This window comes from Anastrepha ludens, chromosome 6 (genome assembly GCF_028408465.1).
Source record: "Anastrepha ludens isolate Willacy chromosome 6, idAnaLude1.1, whole genome shotgun sequence".
Taxonomy (NCBI): domain Eukaryota; kingdom Metazoa; phylum Arthropoda; class Insecta; order Diptera; family Tephritidae; genus Anastrepha; species Anastrepha ludens.
In genome coordinates this window covers 57,105,890-57,124,024 of record NC_071502.1, presented here as the reverse complement: position 1 = coordinate 57,124,024, position 18,135 = coordinate 57,105,890, and the positions used below count along the sequence as shown (strand labels likewise).

Below are 18,135 nucleotides of genomic sequence, written 5' to 3'. Positions count from 1 at the left end.
ATCCTCCATTTCGTATTTTAGTTTTTTCAAAAGGACATGAACCAACTACACAAACTTATGTAGTTAGCCTCATCTTCACAGCCTCCATCAAAGAATATAAAGATCTACTATCAGAATACATCTGGGTTTTGAGGCGAATGTGAAGCTGCTCGTATTCTTAGCTCTCTTTTGGAACACAATGTTTTCGTCATAATTGAGTCTTTGTTCAACACCAATTTTTCCGACGCTGAATTTTTTCATATGAGGATTTTCAATATGTTCCGTAAAGACAAAGATGCTGTCAAAACTGGACATAGTAGAAGTTGTGGCGGGCAATATTCAAACCATAACTATTCCTCTGTAGGATGATGTTACGCTCCTCCATGAAATTTGTGTGCATTTGCTTAGTGCACAACAAAGAGCTGCGACGGATACCTAGATTTTGTTTTGTTTGTAATATATGATCAGTGGTTTATGTTCAGTAATAAGTAATGAGCCCCTCGAGACCTTCGCGTATGAATTAGTTTAACAGCGATCATTGGGTGGTAATTTTTCTAGTTGTGCTATGCATTGCGGGTTTGAACAGTGCCCATTAAGTATGAGATTTATAATTATAGTTATCGTGAGATAGCAGATACAATAGTATGCCTTTCTGAACAAATTATAAGTGGTACTTACCATTTTTTATGCCGTCGAAAGGACAAAAGCTCTGTTTGGAATGTGGTTGCTGATGTCCTAACGCCGGATGGTACTGTAGCGACAGGTTTTATTTAATTCCGCACTTGCTGTAAAGTTCTGAAGTATACCAGAAGCCAAACATCTAATTTGAATCGCCACAAGTTGTGCAAAAATATAACGAATCGCAAATTTTGAACCTGTAAGAGCATTGCACGAAAATAAGGTCATTGAGAAATGAACGTTTAGGGTCGTTAAAGATAGCCAGCCCTTTTCGGCAGTAAATGGTACAGACTCGCCGTCACCACAGCCAAGGTTGGAAATATTTTGTTTGCCTTTACTATGTCATGTTATACATGCTTTAGTTGAACAAGTGCTAGTTGTAGTATTAACCTTTGCGTGCATACCTAACAAGCCTCCGCCACGACGCATACACAAAAATACAAATCACCAACTACACAAATTCGAAAATAGAGTGATGCGTCTCGTACATGCCTGCATAGCGGCGACGGTTGTGTTTATTTGTTTGTTCCAAATTTAGAGGATGATACACGAGACTACTCGATGCCGGTCTCTCACACGGTTTCCTTTACCCCCGCTTAGTAAGAGTGTATATAAAACTCACGTCGAAAATGTGAATGCCTTCATCGGAGGCCATCGGACCCTATGTTGGAGACGAAGCTCTTCAGCTGGCTCATGAGAACAGCACATTTACATCCTGGATATTCGTAACATGACAACGACAATGACAATTGATGAGAAACCCGCTCTAAAAAAGGTTTAATGCACTGCTGCAACAATAACCTATAACCTTTGTGCATGGCTCGTCTCGAGCCAAAAATCTTAATAAAAAAACTGGGAAATAAAATCGAATGTTCTCTCACTTTGCACGCGCATTACAAGTAATAAAATAAAAATAGTAATTAAGAAATTTCTAAAAAAAAAATGAACGGAAAATTATCTATAAGTAACTAGCATTTCGATATACACCCAAACCCACGGTTCATTAACAAATTTTTTTACACAAAATTTTCATTCTTGCACAAATCACAAAAATGTAAAAATCTCTAAAAGAAAATATTTTTCTAAACAAACCGTAATTCCTAAAAAAGTATCTTACATATTAAGTAAAAAAATTCGTGTAAGATTATTTAAAGATACATGTACATATAAATATATACATATGTTTCTTCAAAATCGACGGAATATGTAGGTATACATATATTACTATCCAAGTCCGACTGTGCGTTAAAATTTCAGCGTAACCGTTAGGCCGCAAAATTACTCATTAAATTTTGTTTTTGAATAATTTTTTACTGAAAATATTTATTTGACCTTTTTGTACTCCATTGCTTGTCTGTTTGCATACTGCAGCTGTGCGAACTAGACAAGTATAACTAATGTACAGTTAGTAACATAAATAAGTATACAGGAGCCTGATTTATGGAATTGTTTGACGCTAAGGAAAGCTCCTTAATATGTAATCAAAATATTTTAGACATGGAAATTGTGTATTGGGATAAGTTTTCATATGCGCCTTAATTTAGATGTAAATTTTAGGTACCGTTATCCACGCTTTGCTTTGTCTTTGATGCCAGCGAAATTTATGTCACAAAAGTTAGTATACAGCAAACGATTGCTCAGTTAGCATAACATTTATTTTTACGCATTGATTTAAAAGTTAAAACTATTAAAAGGAAATAATTAAAGTGAGCATAAAAATTTAGGGAAGTACGTGTTGTATTAATTTTTGCGACATTTTTAGTAATGGCACCAAGAGGAAAAGAGTTTTCTGATGATTTAAAAAAACTGATTATAAAATATCATAAGGGACATAAATCATTGCGAGAAATCGGACGTTTGATAGATAGGAGTTTTGTTACAGTTCAAAAGATTGTGAATAAATATAAAAGTGCGGGAAGCACTACTAATAAAGAGCGTTGTGGGCGTCCGCCGCTGCTAAGTCCCAGAGAAAAAAGTTTAGTCGTACGGAAAATCAGGACAAACCCCAAAATAAGTGCCCCCAAATTGAAATCTGAAGTTGAAAATGAGACTGGAAAACTATTTAGCACCCAAACTATTCGCCGGGTTTTTCATAGTGCTAGTTATCATGGGCTCAATGTTAGGAAAAAGTCCTTCGTGAGTAGTGTCAATCGGAGTAAACGGATTTTATTCGCAAAAGATCATGAAAAATATGACCAAACGTTTTGGAACCAAGTCATATTTTCTGATGAGTGTAAGTTAAGTATCTGTGGATCGGATGGCCGTGAAAAAGTTTGGAGAAAAGTTAACGCGGAATTGGATCCAAACAATATGATCACACTGTGAAGCATGGAGGGGGCTCTGTGATGGTTTGGGTATATATGGCAGCGAACAGGTTTGGAAACTTGGAATTTATCGAAAATATTATGGACCGATATGGTTTAAATATTTTGAAAAATAATTTAAAAGAAAGCGCTACGAAATTAGACCTTGGAGGAACGTTTATCTTCCAGCAGGATAATGACACCAAGCATACATCCAATATTGTACGAGAATGGCTGTTATACAATGTGCGAAAACAGCTGACAACACCGTCACAGTCCCCGGATACCAACCCAATCGAACATTTATGGGAACACTTAAAGCGGCAAATACGTAAACATCCGATTAGAAATAAGAAACAACTGAAAAACGTCCTTCAAGAAAAATGGAATAAAATACCACCAGCTGTAACTGAAAGCTTGGTGAAATCAATGCCATCACGACTTAAAGCGATTGTAAAGTCTAATGGTTATCCTACTAAATACTAGGATTTTATTTTAATTATGATTTTGATTTCCCAAATTAATAATATGATGAACTGTATACTTACTTTTGAGTTATGAATTTTTATAAAGTTTAATATAAAAAGCTATAATTTTGTTCCTTTTTAAAATTTTGTCATTATTTGGATTAAATATGATTTTTGTATTTCATTAATGTAAATAAAACACACTTTTGCTATAACTTAGGTTGTTTGAAGGAATTGATTGGGGGAAAATTGAAAACGTGTCCGGTGTATACTTACTTCTGTTACTAACTGTATGACACAATTTGCAAAAAATATAAATTCTAACCCCATTGATTAATTTTACGTCCCCCTGTGTAAACAACTTGAAAATGCAAAATGCAGTCGCTAATTACATACTTTGTTACAACGAAAAAACCAACAGAAGCCCTAAATAATTTGATAAGACCCGACAGATAGGCTGTGCATACCCGACACAGTATCTGGCATATCTCCTGACGAGAGCATTTTTGGTGCAGTGATGTCAATTATTCATCATGACTTTTATTCCTAACTTCAATTTGAGTTTTTATATGGTTTGTACTTATGGAGTGAATTTTTTTACTGTACACTAATTTTACGTTTTTTGTAATCAAAATGAATTGTTTTTTTTTTATAAACAGTAATGTTATATGGATTTCATTACTATTTCTTTTGCACGGTTTTTGGGAAAACATTTAGAGTCTTTTTTTACACGACTTTTTAAATTGCAAACATTTTTGACACAATTTATTTTGTACCCCTTTTAAGGAAATATATCTACTAATTGACAGTTTGTACAAACAAATTTAATACCATTTTAAAAAACAGCTCCAACACCCTGGCGCAGAATTGCAGAAGCACTTTCACAATCAGCTGTGCCATAATTCCATTCATAAAAAGTAAATTTTTCCAGCATTCATATTTTGTGAAACTCGTGGATAACTAAATCAGCAAAATGCTGATACCCAGAAGACTTTTGGGGTTAGAAAACGTAAAGAAATTGTGGTTGAACGCTAATAAGAATGGATTCAGCAGCACAGCCGGTTCTAGTGCAAAAAAACGAATTTGCATAGTTGGTGCCGGTCCAGCAGGTTTTTATGCTGCACAGTATATACTAAAACATCTGAGCGGCAGTGCTGTGGACATAATCGAAAAATTGCCAGTTCCATTCGGTTTAGTACGGTAAGATGAACATTCAACATTAAGTAAAATTAACTATAATCGCTTTTATATTTGCTAAGTTCAAATTAAAACTGGTTTGACAGCGGAGAACTTACATGTTCTCTAAAGCTTACTGGCTTCCTTCATAAGCGAATGATGCAGACAACCCCTTATCAATTACCAGAAGTTTTTTGAGCTCCATTATTAATTTTTAACAATTTTTTTTCAGTTTGCGTGTACATTTGTCAGTTTAAATAGATCCGAATAATATCATATTGGTCATTCTGGTAACTTAAAACTAGTTGTTGCAGGATTAGTGAGCGTTCATTGATTTGCTCAGTTGTTTTTGCCACACTCATTCTATTCAAGTTTTCTCTTAATATGAGTAGTAGGAACTTGCATACTTTGTGAAAGAGGTTCACTACGGGATAGGGAGCATAGTCTCATTTAATCTGGCTACAACGCTTTTTGTATTCTATAATCTACACATTTTGTTGTTACAGTTATGGCGTTGCACCCGATCATCCCGAAGTGAAGAATGTAATCAATACCTTTACAAAAACCGCTGAGCACAAACACTTCAACTTTTATGGTAACGTGGCACTAGGCAAAGATGTAAGTTTGCATGATTTACGTGAACGTTATCACGCTGTTCTGCTTACGTATGGAGCGGACCAGGATCGTCAGTTGAACATACCTAATGAGAATAAACCAAATGTGCTGTCCGCACGAAAGTTTGTGGCCTGGTACAATGGCCTTCCCGGAGCACATAATCTAAATCCCGATTTGAGCGGAGAAAATGTGGCAATTTTGGGCCAAGGCAACGTAGCTGTGGATGTGGCGCGTATGTTGCTCAGTCCAATAGATACATTGCAAGTTAGTAAATTTGTATATACGTTACTTTATGTTTATCGGCCGAATTACTATATTTATTTATTTTAATCATAGAAAACAGACACCACTGAGCATGCACTGGAGGCGCTCTCGCGCAGCAGAGTCAAGCAAGTTTATTTGGTTGGCCGACGAGGTCCTTTACAGGCCGCATTCACCATAAAAGAACTGCGAGAAATGTTGAAATTACCGAATGTACAAACGTTGTGGAAACCCGATGATTTCACAGGCAAGTTCTAATTTGAGTTTAAAATGCGCAAATAAGTAGGTACATTGTAAATATATATGTATGTGTGTTTTATAGATGTTCCCGCTGAATTACCGAACCTGCAACGACCACGCAAACGACTCACTGAACTTATGTTGAAAAGTTTGTCAGAACAACCTGCCATTAGCAGCAGCAAAAAGTTTTTCTTGCCTATATTTTTGCGTGCACCCAGAGCTATTGGCGAGAATGAAATCGAATTAACTGTTACACAGCTACAGAATAACGTGGCTGTGCTGACTGACAAAACTGAACGCCTTCCTGCTGATTTGCTACTTCGCAGCATAGGCTACAAATCCACATGTGTCGATGGTGGCATTTGCTTCGATGAGCGCAAGGGATGTGTGTACAATGAAAACGGTATGTATTCATATAAATAAAAGTATTATGGAAATATTTCTATTTACATAAATATTTATACAATCCTTGTATTTTCGGTTAGGTCGCGTATTAAAAGACGATGTTAGTAAAACCGTGGATAAAGGTCTTTATGTGGCCGGTTGGTTGGGTACAGGTCCTTCAGGTGTAATTTTAACGACTATGAATGGTGCTTTTGCCGTTGCTAAAGCAATATGCGATGATATTTTGTCGAGTGAGTTGAGCATTGCCGAAGCTAAACCCGGCTTGGATTTTAACAAATTTCAACGCGTTGTTACATGGTCTCATTGGCAGCGCATAGATCAAGCTGAAACTCAAGCGGGACAGGTATTGGGCAAACCACGCGAAAAGTTTGTGGATGTGGAAGAAATGCTGAAGGTGGCAGGGCTTTAATTAATAAGATATACAAATTTATTATATGGTAAAGGGAAAAAGGTAGGCTATAAGTGAAAAGGTGAATGTCAAAAGTTATTTTTTGTATATTTATTTTTCTAATGTTTTGCATTTTAATACAAAATGATAGAAAATGTTTAACTAAAGTGAAAAAATTGTATTGTAAAATAATAAAGGAAAAAATATATATGGAATGTGGAAAATTTGTGCAAAATTTTCAAGTGCAAAAATTGGTAACAAAACTTATATTGGGGGGAAAACTTAGAAATTCGCAATAATTTACAAAAAGGAAATAAAAACCGACACAAGTCTTCATTATGGATTTGACTATTTCTCCGGAACCGCATTTCATTCCGGGGTAAGTTTTCTTCTAATTGCTTCTAAGGCCTAACATTACCTATTTCACCAAAATTATTTCCAGCTACACTGGGCACTGCCCACAATTTCGTTTTCGCGCTGGCAAAACCTATGGTAAATTAACACATAAACTGCTCATTGATCCCTGTGTTATACACGCGCCTGAACTAATTGTAACGCCCTCAAATCGGCCACCAATTTCGTTGGAGTGTCCTACCGCACATGAGACCGAGCTGCTGAACAAACGTGAAAAGTTTGTAGATCCGGTTTATCGCCATCCTATCATACCCGGCTATGACGGCTTTGTACCCAATCTCGCATCCAAATTTGGCAAGCGATATATTGCGGCCGCCACAGCTGGCATGGCCGAGCACGAGTTATTAATGGATCAATTGCGCTGCGAGCACAGAAATCTTCTACATCGTGATCTTTTAGGCAGTGGTTTGGGTATGTTTGAAAGGAAACTGAATGAGCGTTTGGTGAGGGAACAGAAGGAATCTATTTGAAATTTACCAATGAACCAATCTTTGCATAATTGTTATTTTAGCTTCCCTATACTCATTACCGTTCACCATTAATACCGGTCAATGGACGTGCAAAAGCCTTTAAAAAACTGGACTGTAGTTTTGTGGAAAAGAAAGAGCCTTACTCCAAGTTTACGGTGCCACATTTTATGGAAAATAACGACGAGGAGAAATATATTGTTAATGGTAGGTTTTTGGGCACGTGCTGAATTAGACCAAATATTGTGGGTATTTAGCTCGTCTAGCGTTAATTACAGCATATAATAGTTGGCTTCTACCTTAAAGTTCTTTCATTTCCCACCTGTTGCTGTTTATTTAATTGGTTGCTATGGCCCACATTTTATCAAATGACATATTTCAGAAGCAATTTTTTCGATTGAAGTACTAGAAAATTCCAATTAAATACTAGAGATAATTACATAGCTGCAATCTTCATTCAGAACATTATCGATCTAACGGCTCGTTTAAATTTCTATCAAATTTGTGTAAACGTGTAAAGATTAAAATTTTCTGTTGTTTTTGGTTTAAGAATGCATAGAAATGTCATATTCTACGCGTAACTGCCAATTTTATAATAAATTGTTACAAATCCTTTACTATAAAAAAATTACATACATTAATATATGCTATTTACATTTTCCAGGTTACGGTGGTCACATACCGATGGCGTTGACGCGTTTTGGCGAAACTAGCAAAAAGTTGACCAATAGCGCTTTGTGTGAATTCACAAACAATTACCATCACAGACGAAGTGCTGAATGGTGCCCACAAGAGAATGCCGGTATTGCTAGTTCGTGCTCGAATACTGGACACTTTGTCATTTATCATCGCACAATTGGCATGGTTCCTAGCTATGCAGGACATGTGCCTGGTGAAGCGTTCACATTTGGGCGCACCTTTGGAGATGCGACCGTAGATGCGAAACATTGGTTAGCTTTGCATAAAGATTAGTTAATATGAAGTACAAAATTATGTACATATGTGTGTTTGTACTCAAAGAAATTTTTATGATAACCCCCTTTAATATATGAATCTTCGTGTGTTTTAAATCCAGTAATTTGTATTTTTAAAATTAAATGTGATTATGTAAGTCTATATAAGTTGTAGCTTTCTTATTCGTGTAGGTCCAGTTTCTTTTGCAAATCAGCAATTTCTTTTAACAATTTATTGGTATCCTCCTGATGTTTGAGCCGTTTTTCCTTTAATGCATCTTTGAGCCGTTGATGTGTAGTGCTGTTTAACATAAGAGCAAATTTACTATATTTAGAAGACGCCAGCTTTAGTGGTTTTCAAAAAAATGTGTTTGGCATTTTTTAATACCGCGTGAGAAGTTATAGTATCAATACATAATAAACTAACAAATGGGAAGCAAAATTATGACATTTTTTTTAAATTACTGGAATAAACTAAAACACCGGCATACATACAACATATCGTTGAGGAAATGCACATAACCTTTTTTACTTTTTCTAGGCCACCTGAGTATTAAAATACCGAATTAGCTAATACAAAAATAATTTTGTTCATGACTGTACAGTTCCATAAGACAACGGAACATTTTTTATAGCTTATGTGCATTTTGATAGCGACATATAACAGTGCTTTAGAACTCTAAGAAACAATTTAGAAAATATTAAAACGCTTATTGCTACAACTGCAATATTACATGTTTTCTTATCTACCCTGCTTGTTCAACAAAACTTTTTTAGTTACTTACTTCTGTTCCAATTTTAATGAATTTAACATTTTCACTTCAACCTTCAACGCTTTTATCTTTCCTTCTAAGAGTGAATTTTTATTTTTGGTGGCCTCTTCAAAAGCACTGAGTTCATTCTTCAAACTTTCAAGAGCAGTTTTCAGCGTTTGTAATTTCGCCTCCAGCTCAATTTCAGACTATAAAGATATAAGTTAACTTCTCGTTATTTTTTATTATGGGTATTACATATATTAAAATCAGTAAATTACCATATCAGTCAGCTTATCGGTTCCGAGCATAATTTCCATTTTCTGTTTCAATGTGTCACGCCAATCTACATAATCCCTTTGGAAATTTCGCAACACTTCATCGTCTCGTTGCCCAGTCATTTTAAACCTCTCAAGTTCACCTTGCATTCGTTGTCTAAAGTGCTGTGATAAAATCTCACCGTCCACATTACCAGTTGTCAATGTAAATATTTCTCTAAGGCATCTGTCTTTTCTTTTTTGCAAATCTTTATTTGAAGCTTTCAATTTTTCGCAAGATGCTTCAACCTCGGACACTTCATTCATCTATTAAAGAATAAAATGCTAATATTATAACCTTTACAATGAGGAAGTTTGTATAACACTTTGTTTACCAGCTGAACAATAAACTGCTCTAAAAAAGCCACCAGTAGTGGATTTTCCACTAAATCGTCGTCATTTTCGGCAATTTCGATTTTCGGAAAATCCATTTTAAAATTGTATGCACTTAATTGAATTTTAAATCCAACAAACAGTTCTTCTAACGGAAGCGGAAACAAAATGGTGAACACGTAACTGTTTACTACTTGTAAGTAAGTGCTGACAAAATTATCGAGTGCTGCCACCAGATATGTAGATATGTACTAATAAATATTTAGCTTCCCCGCAAAGAGATGATGTATATATGTTTATATGTATAAAAAGGAAAAGTAGATACAACGAAAGAAAAGGAAAGCAAGCGTACCGCATAACGAAATCGGAATGTGAGTGAACGAATATAGAAATTTCAACACTAGTTTGTGTTCAACAATATAGACGAAATGCAGTTAGAATAACAATCAGAGGACAAATTTCGGCCGAAAATTTGTGAAATAAAACTAAGAATGTAGTGAAATGAAAAGCGGTTCGTAAATATATAAAAAGTGAATGGTTCGCACTTCATCAAAGACCGACGAGTCTTAACTTTACAACGAAAAAAGTATTTAATTACAGATGAAAAAAACGCAAGAAGAAATTCAGCAAAGTGCGTTTTTATCTGTACCTGCTGCAATTGGTCAAATTAGGTGGAGTGAATAAAGTAAAATAGAATACAAACCAGAGTGTGCGTGCCAGTGTTGCATATGTAAGCATACAAGCAGTGTAATAGCGGTAAATAATCATCCGCAAAAAATTTTATTTGTGGCAATTGCCAAAATAGTACGCAAAAGTACAGCATACAGTTTGATAATTAGAATTTAGCTATATTTTATTTCGCTATAAAAAGTGAAAATGTCGGTATAATCATGATTAAGTACTTGAACATACAAATGAGTGCGTGTGGGAGTTTGTATGTGTAACAAGCGGTTGTATACACTTGTTGTCTCACTTATGCGGGCACTTGTTTACGTTTGCATTGCCATTGGACATTGCAAAATGCCAAGAGGTGAATTCACTAAGAAGATACTCTCGCAAATATAATAGGCAAGAGAAATTTTAATATATAGGTGGCAAAAGGGAATGCAAAACACAAATGAGTGTGTGGTTGAAATGAAAATCGTTAAAATGCGTGGAACGAAAAAATGCAAAGAGAAGACGAACTAAGAAATATTTACAATTGGAACAGGAGGGTTGCTGTGAAGTCATTGGCAATGGCATTAAATTATATAATATAAGTACGTTCACATATGCAGTAATTAGCAAGAAATCCCCGTAATTAATCTACCCCTATCTATCTACAAAATGGACAATCAACTGTCGAAAGGTTTTTTTTTTCATAGAAATTGCTTTGGTGGAATATTTTGGAATTTTGGTTTGTAATAAACCATTGGAGGAAACAGTTGTTACCGTAAAAAACAGTTGGAGGTAATCCGTAAACAACGTAATTACATTCTGTAATAAGTAATAAGAGGACAAAGCGTTTATGGGCACACGCTTTTTTATGTAATATGAATGCATCATTAATCATATTTAAAAAAGAGGTTGTCTGTAAAGTCGGTTTACTCACGATAGTTTAACGTGACAACGTCATAAGAAAATATTGATGGAATGGTTGCAATTTTCAAAACAAAATTTTAATTTTATTTGTTTGATAGATATTTTGTATGGATATAGAGGAGGAGGTAAATAGAATTGCAATGGAATAGGTCAAGTTACATTTACATAAACGTGAAATATGACGAAACATATATCAAATTCATGAAATATATCTTCAATTTCGATTGTGCATCAGACGTTAATAAGTCAACAACACTAAGAGGCACCATCATCGATTTGCCTTTTTCAAGACACTACACTCGAAACACTCCCTTTCATTTCCTACTTTTTCTATCATCGTCCTATTCTCAACAGAGAAATGGTTCATTACCATGCACACAGCAAGAAGGCATATGCAAATACAAGTATGCGCTCTCGCTTGCAGTTCATTCAAGGTAACGGCAATAAGCAAGGTAACGACAAATGAGCAAGGTAACGACAAATGAGAAAGGTAACACTAATGAGCAAGGTAACGAAACATTTTTTCGTGCGTGCAGCTGGCTAAATCGAATTATAAGACGTTATCACGTCAAAAAATTGTATTCGAATTATGTCTACAATCCTGTTTACTTTGCCGGCATCCACTTTATTTAGTTTTTCTTTGACGTTTCTCTTCACATCCATAAAAATAATTATCGATAACATAGGGTTGCATATAAAAAAGTATAATAATAATCTAGTATCATTTTATAATCTCAGATTTCGGGAAAGAAATTTTATATGGGTAATCTCGCTTTTCAATACGGATTGGGAGGTAAGCACGAAAAAGATAATCTACTTATATGTATGTGAACGTATTATATACTCCTAAAACTGCTGCAAACTTAATATTTTTATATCATATTATTAAATATGGTAAATTTTGTGCGTAATAATCCAGTTTAAGGTGACATGGCAAAATTGATCTAAACCAAAATGATTTTTGCCCGTTAAAATGTTATTAACAGAAAACAGTTTTATATTGTTGCTCTTTTCAAACTTCGCTTTCTCTTTATGCAAGGAAATATATTTATATTATATTTTTTAGAAAAACCCGATAAATATTAGCATTAACTTAAATATATTGCTAATAAAATTGTATACAATGTTTGCCTGAGGAATGAAAAATTAATTAAAGATGCTTAGTAATGCTAATATTTAATGTAGTGATAGGTAAAATATAAGGTGTTAGAAACTCAATTGCTTAATATTAAAAAATTAAATAAATAATTGGCGTGTACACTTCTGTTAGGTGTTTGGCCGAGCTCCTCCTCCTATTTGTGGTGTGCGTCTTGATGTTGTTCCACAAATGGCTTAATATTGCATTATTTATATATTTCATATAAAATAATATTTTATCAGAGATATACGGGCGAATCAATATACTAAAATATTATTTTTTAAAAACAAGCGGCGCTGCCGAAAATTTGGAATAAAAAATCGTGCGACTCAATGTTCACTAAAAAATATTTTATCAGACAGATACAGGCAATCAACACATTACCAAGCATCATTTAGCTAGTTTTTCGTTCGGCACACGAACATTGTATACATTTGTATTAATAATATATTTAAATTATCGGCAATATTAATGATTTTTTTTGGTAAATGTGTAAGAGTCAAACTTCACCACCTCTAAATGTATTTACTTTCGGTTATTTAGTGATCGAAAAGAGCAACATTATAAACGTGTTTTTTTTTTTAATATCTTTTGTACAGAGAAACAAAATCGTTTCGCTTTTACAGCGTTTTAATAACCAATACCCATACGTTTCCTTGATATATTACTTTTTTTTTAACATTCGTTGAAATAAATTGTTTTATTCGGTTTTAGTTAGTACAAAGAGACTACTATCCTTCCGAATGCAACCGTATGTATAGGCAAAGTGAAAACAAAGCACGGAAAGTTTATTGTATGTCGTACTTCGCTTGCTTCACTACAATTCTACGTCGTTGCAGTGAAAATTTTTGATTCCTTCATATCCTGGAAGTTATACTAATGTATATTAAAAAATCACCTATTAAAAACATGTGAATGTGAATTCATCTTGAAACAAGTAATAAAAACATTAATATGTAAAATTTACCGTGCTGAAAAATTAGAGGTATAAAAAACAATTGAAAATTTTTTCTGATCAAGGAGAACCGCATATGCGGTAAAGACCATGATTCCATCTCGCTTGTGTAAACGTTAAATTTGGTCCACGTATCTCGCGTAGAATCGTATCTGATAAGCGAGCGTAAGTGCGACTGTGAAAGTGTGATATGCGAATTGATAATAAGTAAAAAGTGAGAAGAGAGAGGAACGCAGTTGGAAGACGAAGGCGCCAAAACCAAATAAAAGTGTACACAAAATGAACATAACAAAACTAAACCAGCAAAATAATCGTAAGAAGTTATTTTACATAACATAGTAGAGATATTAGTGAATAGAATATGATTATAGATTTCAAAGTTACTTTTTCATATCCGATGCATCAATTTCCTACTGCTATCTTTCCTTTTACAAATAGAATAACTGGAAAATAGTCGAAAATATGTAATTGTTACGAATGTGGTGATGTAAACAGTGAATAAATAAGAAACAATACTACAGCAACATAATAAAGTAGCCCCGAAAAGCAAAACATAAGCAGGTGAGAACCGATAGTCCTCAAACCCTAGTGTGTAAACAAAACGTGATGTAAACGCTATCATTCAATTATTGCATACTGTTATGAATTTAAAAAAAAAAAAAAAAAAAAAAAAAATGTTTCTGATCTCTTTTAAAGTTTAATAAAATCATGTACGATTAAATGAATTTTTTTGCCGTTTTAGATCAAATATTCCTCGTTGAGATCTTATAAAAGTGCATAAAATGGAAGTAGAAAATAGGCCCGTGGAACCGCCTAAATGTAGTGGCGATGCAGGAATGTCCAATCTATCTGCATCACCCACTGGTATTCCGGAAATTGAATCTGTCGAAAACAGCAATAAATATCAAAATAGTAAATCCACAAATAATAAGTTTGAACTGACCGCCGAAAATGCGAAAAAAATACAAAATAATCCAGCTACCGTATCCAATGCGAATACTACCGATAAAAGTGGAAACACATTAGATGCTTCCCTGAATCCAGAAGTAGCGTTATCTAAAGTTGTAAATGCTTGTGCTACTACTGAGACTATTAGTGAAAATGATAAAAGCTCCACATCAACTAATAAATTAGACGGAACGCAGCTATCAACTACTCTAAAAAAAGCTCTTGTAGATGATAACGATGGTACTACTACCATAGAGTCGTATTCAGAAAACAATTCTAAAGATAATAATTCGTCACTACCTTTAGATGATTCACAGGATGACGATGAAGACGATGAGAGCCAGAGAGAAGTAGCGTCCACTGCTGATGATGATATTGATAATAGTCTTTCACCTTCAACACAGTCTCAAACACCGCCACCTAAACAACAAGTAACAGCAAAGGCAACAAATGCGTCGGTCGTTGCGGCAATGGGTGTTGCAGCATCAATTGTTGTGGCTGATGCGGGTATTAGCGCTGCCATCCCAGACACAATTCTCTCACCACCCAAGTCAGAAACACAAACGGATGACGCTAATACGGCAACTTCGTCCTCATCCCCAGCATCGGACTCCCAACTTTCTCCGATGACTGCATCTGTCTCGGCAACGACGCTAACACCCACGAAACAAACAGAAGCGTCTGATATTGCCACCACTGTTGACACTGGTAAATTAAATATCGCTAGATCAAAGTCATCAAAACCAGCCACTAAGAGAGTTGCTTCGTCTAAATTACCTAGTGATGATGGCGATAGTAGCATTGGTGGTAAACGCGTTGTACAACCCATTAATGTGGTCGCCAACGGAACTATACCCAAATCTAGTGGGAAACCACAGATGTCAGCCATGAATAAAAAATTGAAAGAGAAAACTGCACGCGCTCCAAGGCAGCGCAAGCAAAAATCAACCGTGCCGATATATGAAAGCGAGGTATTATAGTTTAATTTTGTTATTTTTCAGTTCCTTATATTTTTTCTTTTAATTTTTAGATAAGCGACAATAAAACAGGTATTAAATTATGCATAAAGAAATCAGATTCGTCAGGCAATTTGGCTGCCTCTACAGGTGCCTTAACGCCGCCCGTGACTGGAAAGTCAACATCAACGCCTGCAACAACTAATGCACCGAAGCAGACGAGAAAACGCTCACGTAAATCGAAATCGAAGGCGAAGGTTGATAGCGAGGAAAGTGAATTTGAGGTGACATCGGTTAAGCGAGGAAAGAATAGGGCCGGCAATTCAGAACGTCAAAAGAAAGTATCATTTACTGGCATCGAGGAACAAGGTGAAAAACACCGCGCGACTATCGAACAAGGCGACTGGGGTGCCCGTATACCGCCGGAACTACTTTTTAAGGTATGAATTCAACCAATCATTTTGAAGAACTCATTTGCATATTATTTTAATTGTGCAGATTTTCGAAATTCTAATCGACCGAGAAGGTTGTTTACCAACACTTTGTCGTCTTGCACGCGTTTGCACATTATGGCGGAACGTTTCGTTAACACCATCATTGTGGAAAAGTATGGATTTATCCACATGGATAAAGGACAAGTATCGTACAGAGCTGAAGCTAAAATGGTTCGTAGACAATCGCTGCAGCGAATGTACAGAATTGAATGTTGGTAAGTATTCAAGAGACGATCCTGCACTTTTTTTTACATTGAAGATATTTCTTTAATTGAACGTGCTTTTTGTAGCTAATTGGAAAATGTCAGATATAAACTGTTTTTTAAACAAATTGGCGGTTGGATGTCCGAATTTAATAAGCATTACTTTGTCTGGTTGGAAAGATTTCACTTCGGGTCAATTGGCTTATCTAACAGAAAATATGCAAAAACTGCAGCGGTTAGATTTAAGCTCCATCAACGTAAGTTGGAAATGATAACAACTTAATGAGTAATTATTAAATTAAAAACTTTTGCCCCTTAGGTGGAAATGAATGCGAGTAAGAGCGCAGTTGGCCCGCAATCTCTTTGTATTGCATTGCGAACAATGAATAGTCGCTTAACGCATCTATATTTGGCACATAATCGATTGGCAGGAATCCCCCAGATAGTCTCAACATTGGCTGTAAGAACAACAGATTAATTTTTTGTTTATAAACAACTTAACCTTATAATATGTAACGTCCGTATTAATTTAAAAGGGCAAAAACATATGTATAAGTCAGAAAGGTTTTTTAGTAATCATACACTACTAAACAATTGGTGGCGGAAATCACCTTAGTTATTAGAAGGTAGTCATTCATGTTAATAAATATTTTCAATTTATTCGGCAGACACATTGCCCCAACTTGGTGAACTTAGATCTCTCCAATGTTAACACCCAAGCGACTTCACACGGAATTTTTCATATTGAGAAGCTCCAGCACGGTTGTCCCAAATTAAAAGTGTTACGCGTCACCAATTCACATATAACATGGAGTAATGCAACTTTACAGGAAACGGTAAGCCTAAAATGTGTAGCATTAAATGTGATTTTATAAATTTTCTTTCATATTAATATCAACTAAAAGATGGATTCACCTGGCTTCCCCGAACTTGAGGAACTTTCCGTAGCAGCTTTAACTGATGAATGCCGTGTCTTTGGTGATGACCACTTGCAGCGCATATTGAAAACTAGCTCCAAACTGAAACTCTTGGATGTACGCGGTTGCGCACGCCTCACACACGAAAGTCTCATACGTCTACCTGCGTGGGATATCAAGCATTTATTTTTGTCTTTCTGCTCAGTGACGCGCGATGTTGGGTAAGCTTTTTGATAAATTTCACTCTTAGTAGAATTATATTAATATTATTGGTTATTTCTATAGGTCTGGCCTCGAACTTATCGCTTCGAAATGGGCACACAGTCTCATAGAATTAGACTTAGCTTGGGCGAATGTGCAACAACCGTTAGATAACGCATTACGTGCATTGGCGGAAAAGGGTAGTGAATCCCCTTTAGCGTAGGTTCAATGCAATATATGTAATAGTGGCAATAATACCAATAGCATTATTTTAATTTCAGGCATTTGAATCTCTGTGGTTCATCGGTTTCAGATGAGGCAGTTAAGGAAATCCTTGCAAATTGTGCGCACATGAGTTCAATAAATTTGTCATCATGTCGTGGTCTGCCGCGTGGCGTCAAACGTCTCATGCAAGGTCAACAAGAATTACAAGAGTTGCGTGAAGTGCTCAAGGTGCAAATGAAAGTTAAGTTACCAGCTCAAATAAAGCTAGAGCAAGAAGAAGAGGAGCGACGGCAGCGTGCGCAACAATGTGGTGCTTCTGCTGATGGTGATAATGGTGGTGGCGTTGGTGGTGAAGGTGATGGCGGTGGTGGAAATATTTAATCCAATTGATATTAAGACGATTAATTTTTATTGGTAAAACAAAAAAGCTCACAAAACAAACAAAAAAAAAAAAACTTACATCATTATACAAAAAATCATTTATTAATACAAAGAGGATAAATTCGTAGCTTAAATTCGAAACACGAACGCAATTGTGAAATTTTAAATAAAATTAGATTTTAGAAAGGACGGTGACTATGTTGAGTTTATTCTAAACACATGTGAATGTCTGCCTCAAAAATGCAAGCCGGCGCGATTCCATTGTATTACTTCCTTCGAGACGGCCTACGATGTGTAAGTTTTTCTGGTGCTGGTGGCAGAAAGGCACTGATTAAATTTATTGCATTTTAGCATTAAATCCGAAGTAAAAAAATTCTTTTATAACTTC

The 18,135-nt window shown here is 35.4% G+C and overlaps 4 protein-coding genes across 21 annotated transcripts; 3 read left to right on the top strand and 1 right to left on the bottom strand.

The window, feature by feature from the left end:
* Positions 1 to 4,314: 4,314 nt before the first annotated feature.
* Positions 4,315 to 6,533, top strand: LOC128868188 (NADPH:adrenodoxin oxidoreductase, mitochondrial). The gene is made up of 5 exons (XM_054110011.1): positions 4,315 to 4,627; positions 5,110 to 5,482; positions 5,555 to 5,726; positions 5,802 to 6,122; positions 6,205 to 6,533. The coding sequence occupies exons 1-5, from the start codon at positions 4,401 to 4,403 to the stop codon at positions 6,531 to 6,533; spliced, it is 1,422 nt and encodes a 473-aa protein (XP_053965986.1). The 5' UTR covers positions 4,315 to 4,400.
* A 267-nt stretch (positions 6,534 to 6,800) lies between these two features.
* LOC128868190 (UPF0605 protein GA14893) lies at positions 6,801 to 8,482 on the top strand. Its single transcript, XM_054110013.1, has 4 exons — positions 6,801 to 6,891; positions 6,955 to 7,369; positions 7,438 to 7,600; positions 8,058 to 8,482. The coding sequence occupies exons 1-4, from the start codon at positions 6,851 to 6,853 to the stop codon at positions 8,363 to 8,365; spliced, it is 927 nt and encodes a 308-aa protein (XP_053965988.1). The 5' UTR covers positions 6,801 to 6,850; the 3' UTR covers positions 8,366 to 8,482.
* LOC128868191 (uncharacterized) lies at positions 8,419 to 10,792 on the bottom strand. Of its 2 annotated transcripts, XM_054110015.1 has the most exons (5): positions 10,452 to 10,792; positions 9,751 to 9,896; positions 9,380 to 9,682; positions 9,132 to 9,307; positions 8,419 to 8,647 (listed from the first exon to the last, which is right to left on the bottom strand). In XM_054110015.1, the coding sequence occupies exons 1-5, from the start codon at positions 10,474 to 10,476 to the stop codon at positions 8,527 to 8,529; spliced, it is 771 nt and encodes a 256-aa protein (XP_053965990.1). In that variant the 5' UTR covers positions 10,477 to 10,792; the 3' UTR covers positions 8,419 to 8,526. The 2 variants fall into 2 exon arrangements, with proteins under 2 accessions (XP_053965990.1, XP_053965991.1); XM_054110016.1 differs by lacking the exon at positions 9,751 to 9,896 and having other exon boundaries at positions 8,421 to 8,647; positions 10,452 to 10,791.
* Positions 10,082 to 17,881, top strand: LOC128868184 (uncharacterized). Of its 17 annotated transcripts, none has more exons than XM_054109996.1 (12): positions 10,082 to 10,478; positions 12,068 to 12,122; positions 13,861 to 13,983; positions 14,165 to 15,341; positions 15,401 to 15,766; positions 15,825 to 16,035; positions 16,111 to 16,280; positions 16,343 to 16,483; positions 16,692 to 16,859; positions 16,929 to 17,161; positions 17,226 to 17,360; positions 17,423 to 17,881. In XM_054109996.1, the coding sequence occupies exons 4-12, from the start codon at positions 14,205 to 14,207 to the stop codon at positions 17,745 to 17,747; spliced, it is 2,886 nt and encodes a 961-aa protein (XP_053965971.1). In that variant the 5' UTR covers positions 10,082 to 10,478; positions 12,068 to 12,122; positions 13,861 to 13,983; positions 14,165 to 14,204; the 3' UTR covers positions 17,748 to 17,881. The 17 variants fall into 17 exon arrangements, with proteins under 17 accessions (XP_053965971.1, XP_053965973.1, XP_053965980.1 ...); XM_054109998.1 differs by having other exon boundaries at positions 10,082 to 10,504; XM_054110009.1 differs by lacking the exons at positions 10,082 to 10,478; positions 12,068 to 12,122 and adding an exon at positions 13,488 to 13,735 and having other exon boundaries at positions 13,794 to 13,983; positions 14,165 to 14,610; positions 14,677 to 15,341.
* The last annotated feature ends 254 nt before the right edge of the window (positions 17,882 to 18,135 follow it).

Bases quoted from the DNA above. Each gene is read 5' to 3' on its own strand.
- LOC128868188 (XM_054110011.1), top strand. From the start codon at position 4,401: ATGCTGATACCCAGAAGACTTTTGGGGTTAGAAAACGTAAAGAAATTG. The intron at 5,727-5,801 runs GCAAGTTCTAAT...TGTGTTTTATAG, and splicing joins GAAACCCGATGATTTCACAG to ATGTTCCCGCTGAATTACCG. The intron at 6,123-6,204 runs GTATGTATTCAT...ATTTTCGGTTAG, and splicing joins ATGTGTGTACAATGAAAACG to GTCGCGTATTAAAAGACGAT.
- LOC128868190 (XM_054110013.1), top strand. From the start codon at position 6,851: ATGGATTTGACTATTTCTCCGGAACCGCATTTCATTCCGGG. The intron at 6,892-6,954 runs GTAAGTTTTCTT...AATTATTTCCAG, and splicing joins GAACCGCATTTCATTCCGGG to CTACACTGGGCACTGCCCAC. The intron at 7,601-8,057 runs GTAGGTTTTTGG...TACATTTTCCAG, and splicing joins GGAGAAATATATTGTTAATG to GTTACGGTGGTCACATACCG.
- LOC128868191 (XM_054110015.1), bottom strand. From the start codon at position 10,476: ATGCAACACTGGCACGCACACTCTG. The intron at 9,308-9,379 runs GTAATTTACTGA...ATATCTTTATAG, and splicing joins CCGATAAGCTGACTGATATG to TCTGAAATTGAGCTGGAGGC. The intron at 8,648-9,131 runs GTAAGTAACTAA...TATGTTAAACAG, and splicing joins TCATTAAAATTGGAACAGAA to CACTACACATCAACGGCTCA.
- LOC128868184 (XM_054110005.1), top strand. From the start codon at position 14,205: ATGGAAGTAGAAAATAGGCCCGTGGAACCGCCTAAATGTAGTGGCGAT. The intron at 16,484-16,691 runs GTAAGAACAACA...TTTATTCGGCAG, and splicing joins AGATAGTCTCAACATTGGCT to ACACATTGCCCCAACTTGGT. The intron at 17,361-17,422 runs GTAGGTTCAATG...TTTTAATTTCAG, and splicing joins GGTAGTGAATCCCCTTTAGC to GCATTTGAATCTCTGTGGTT.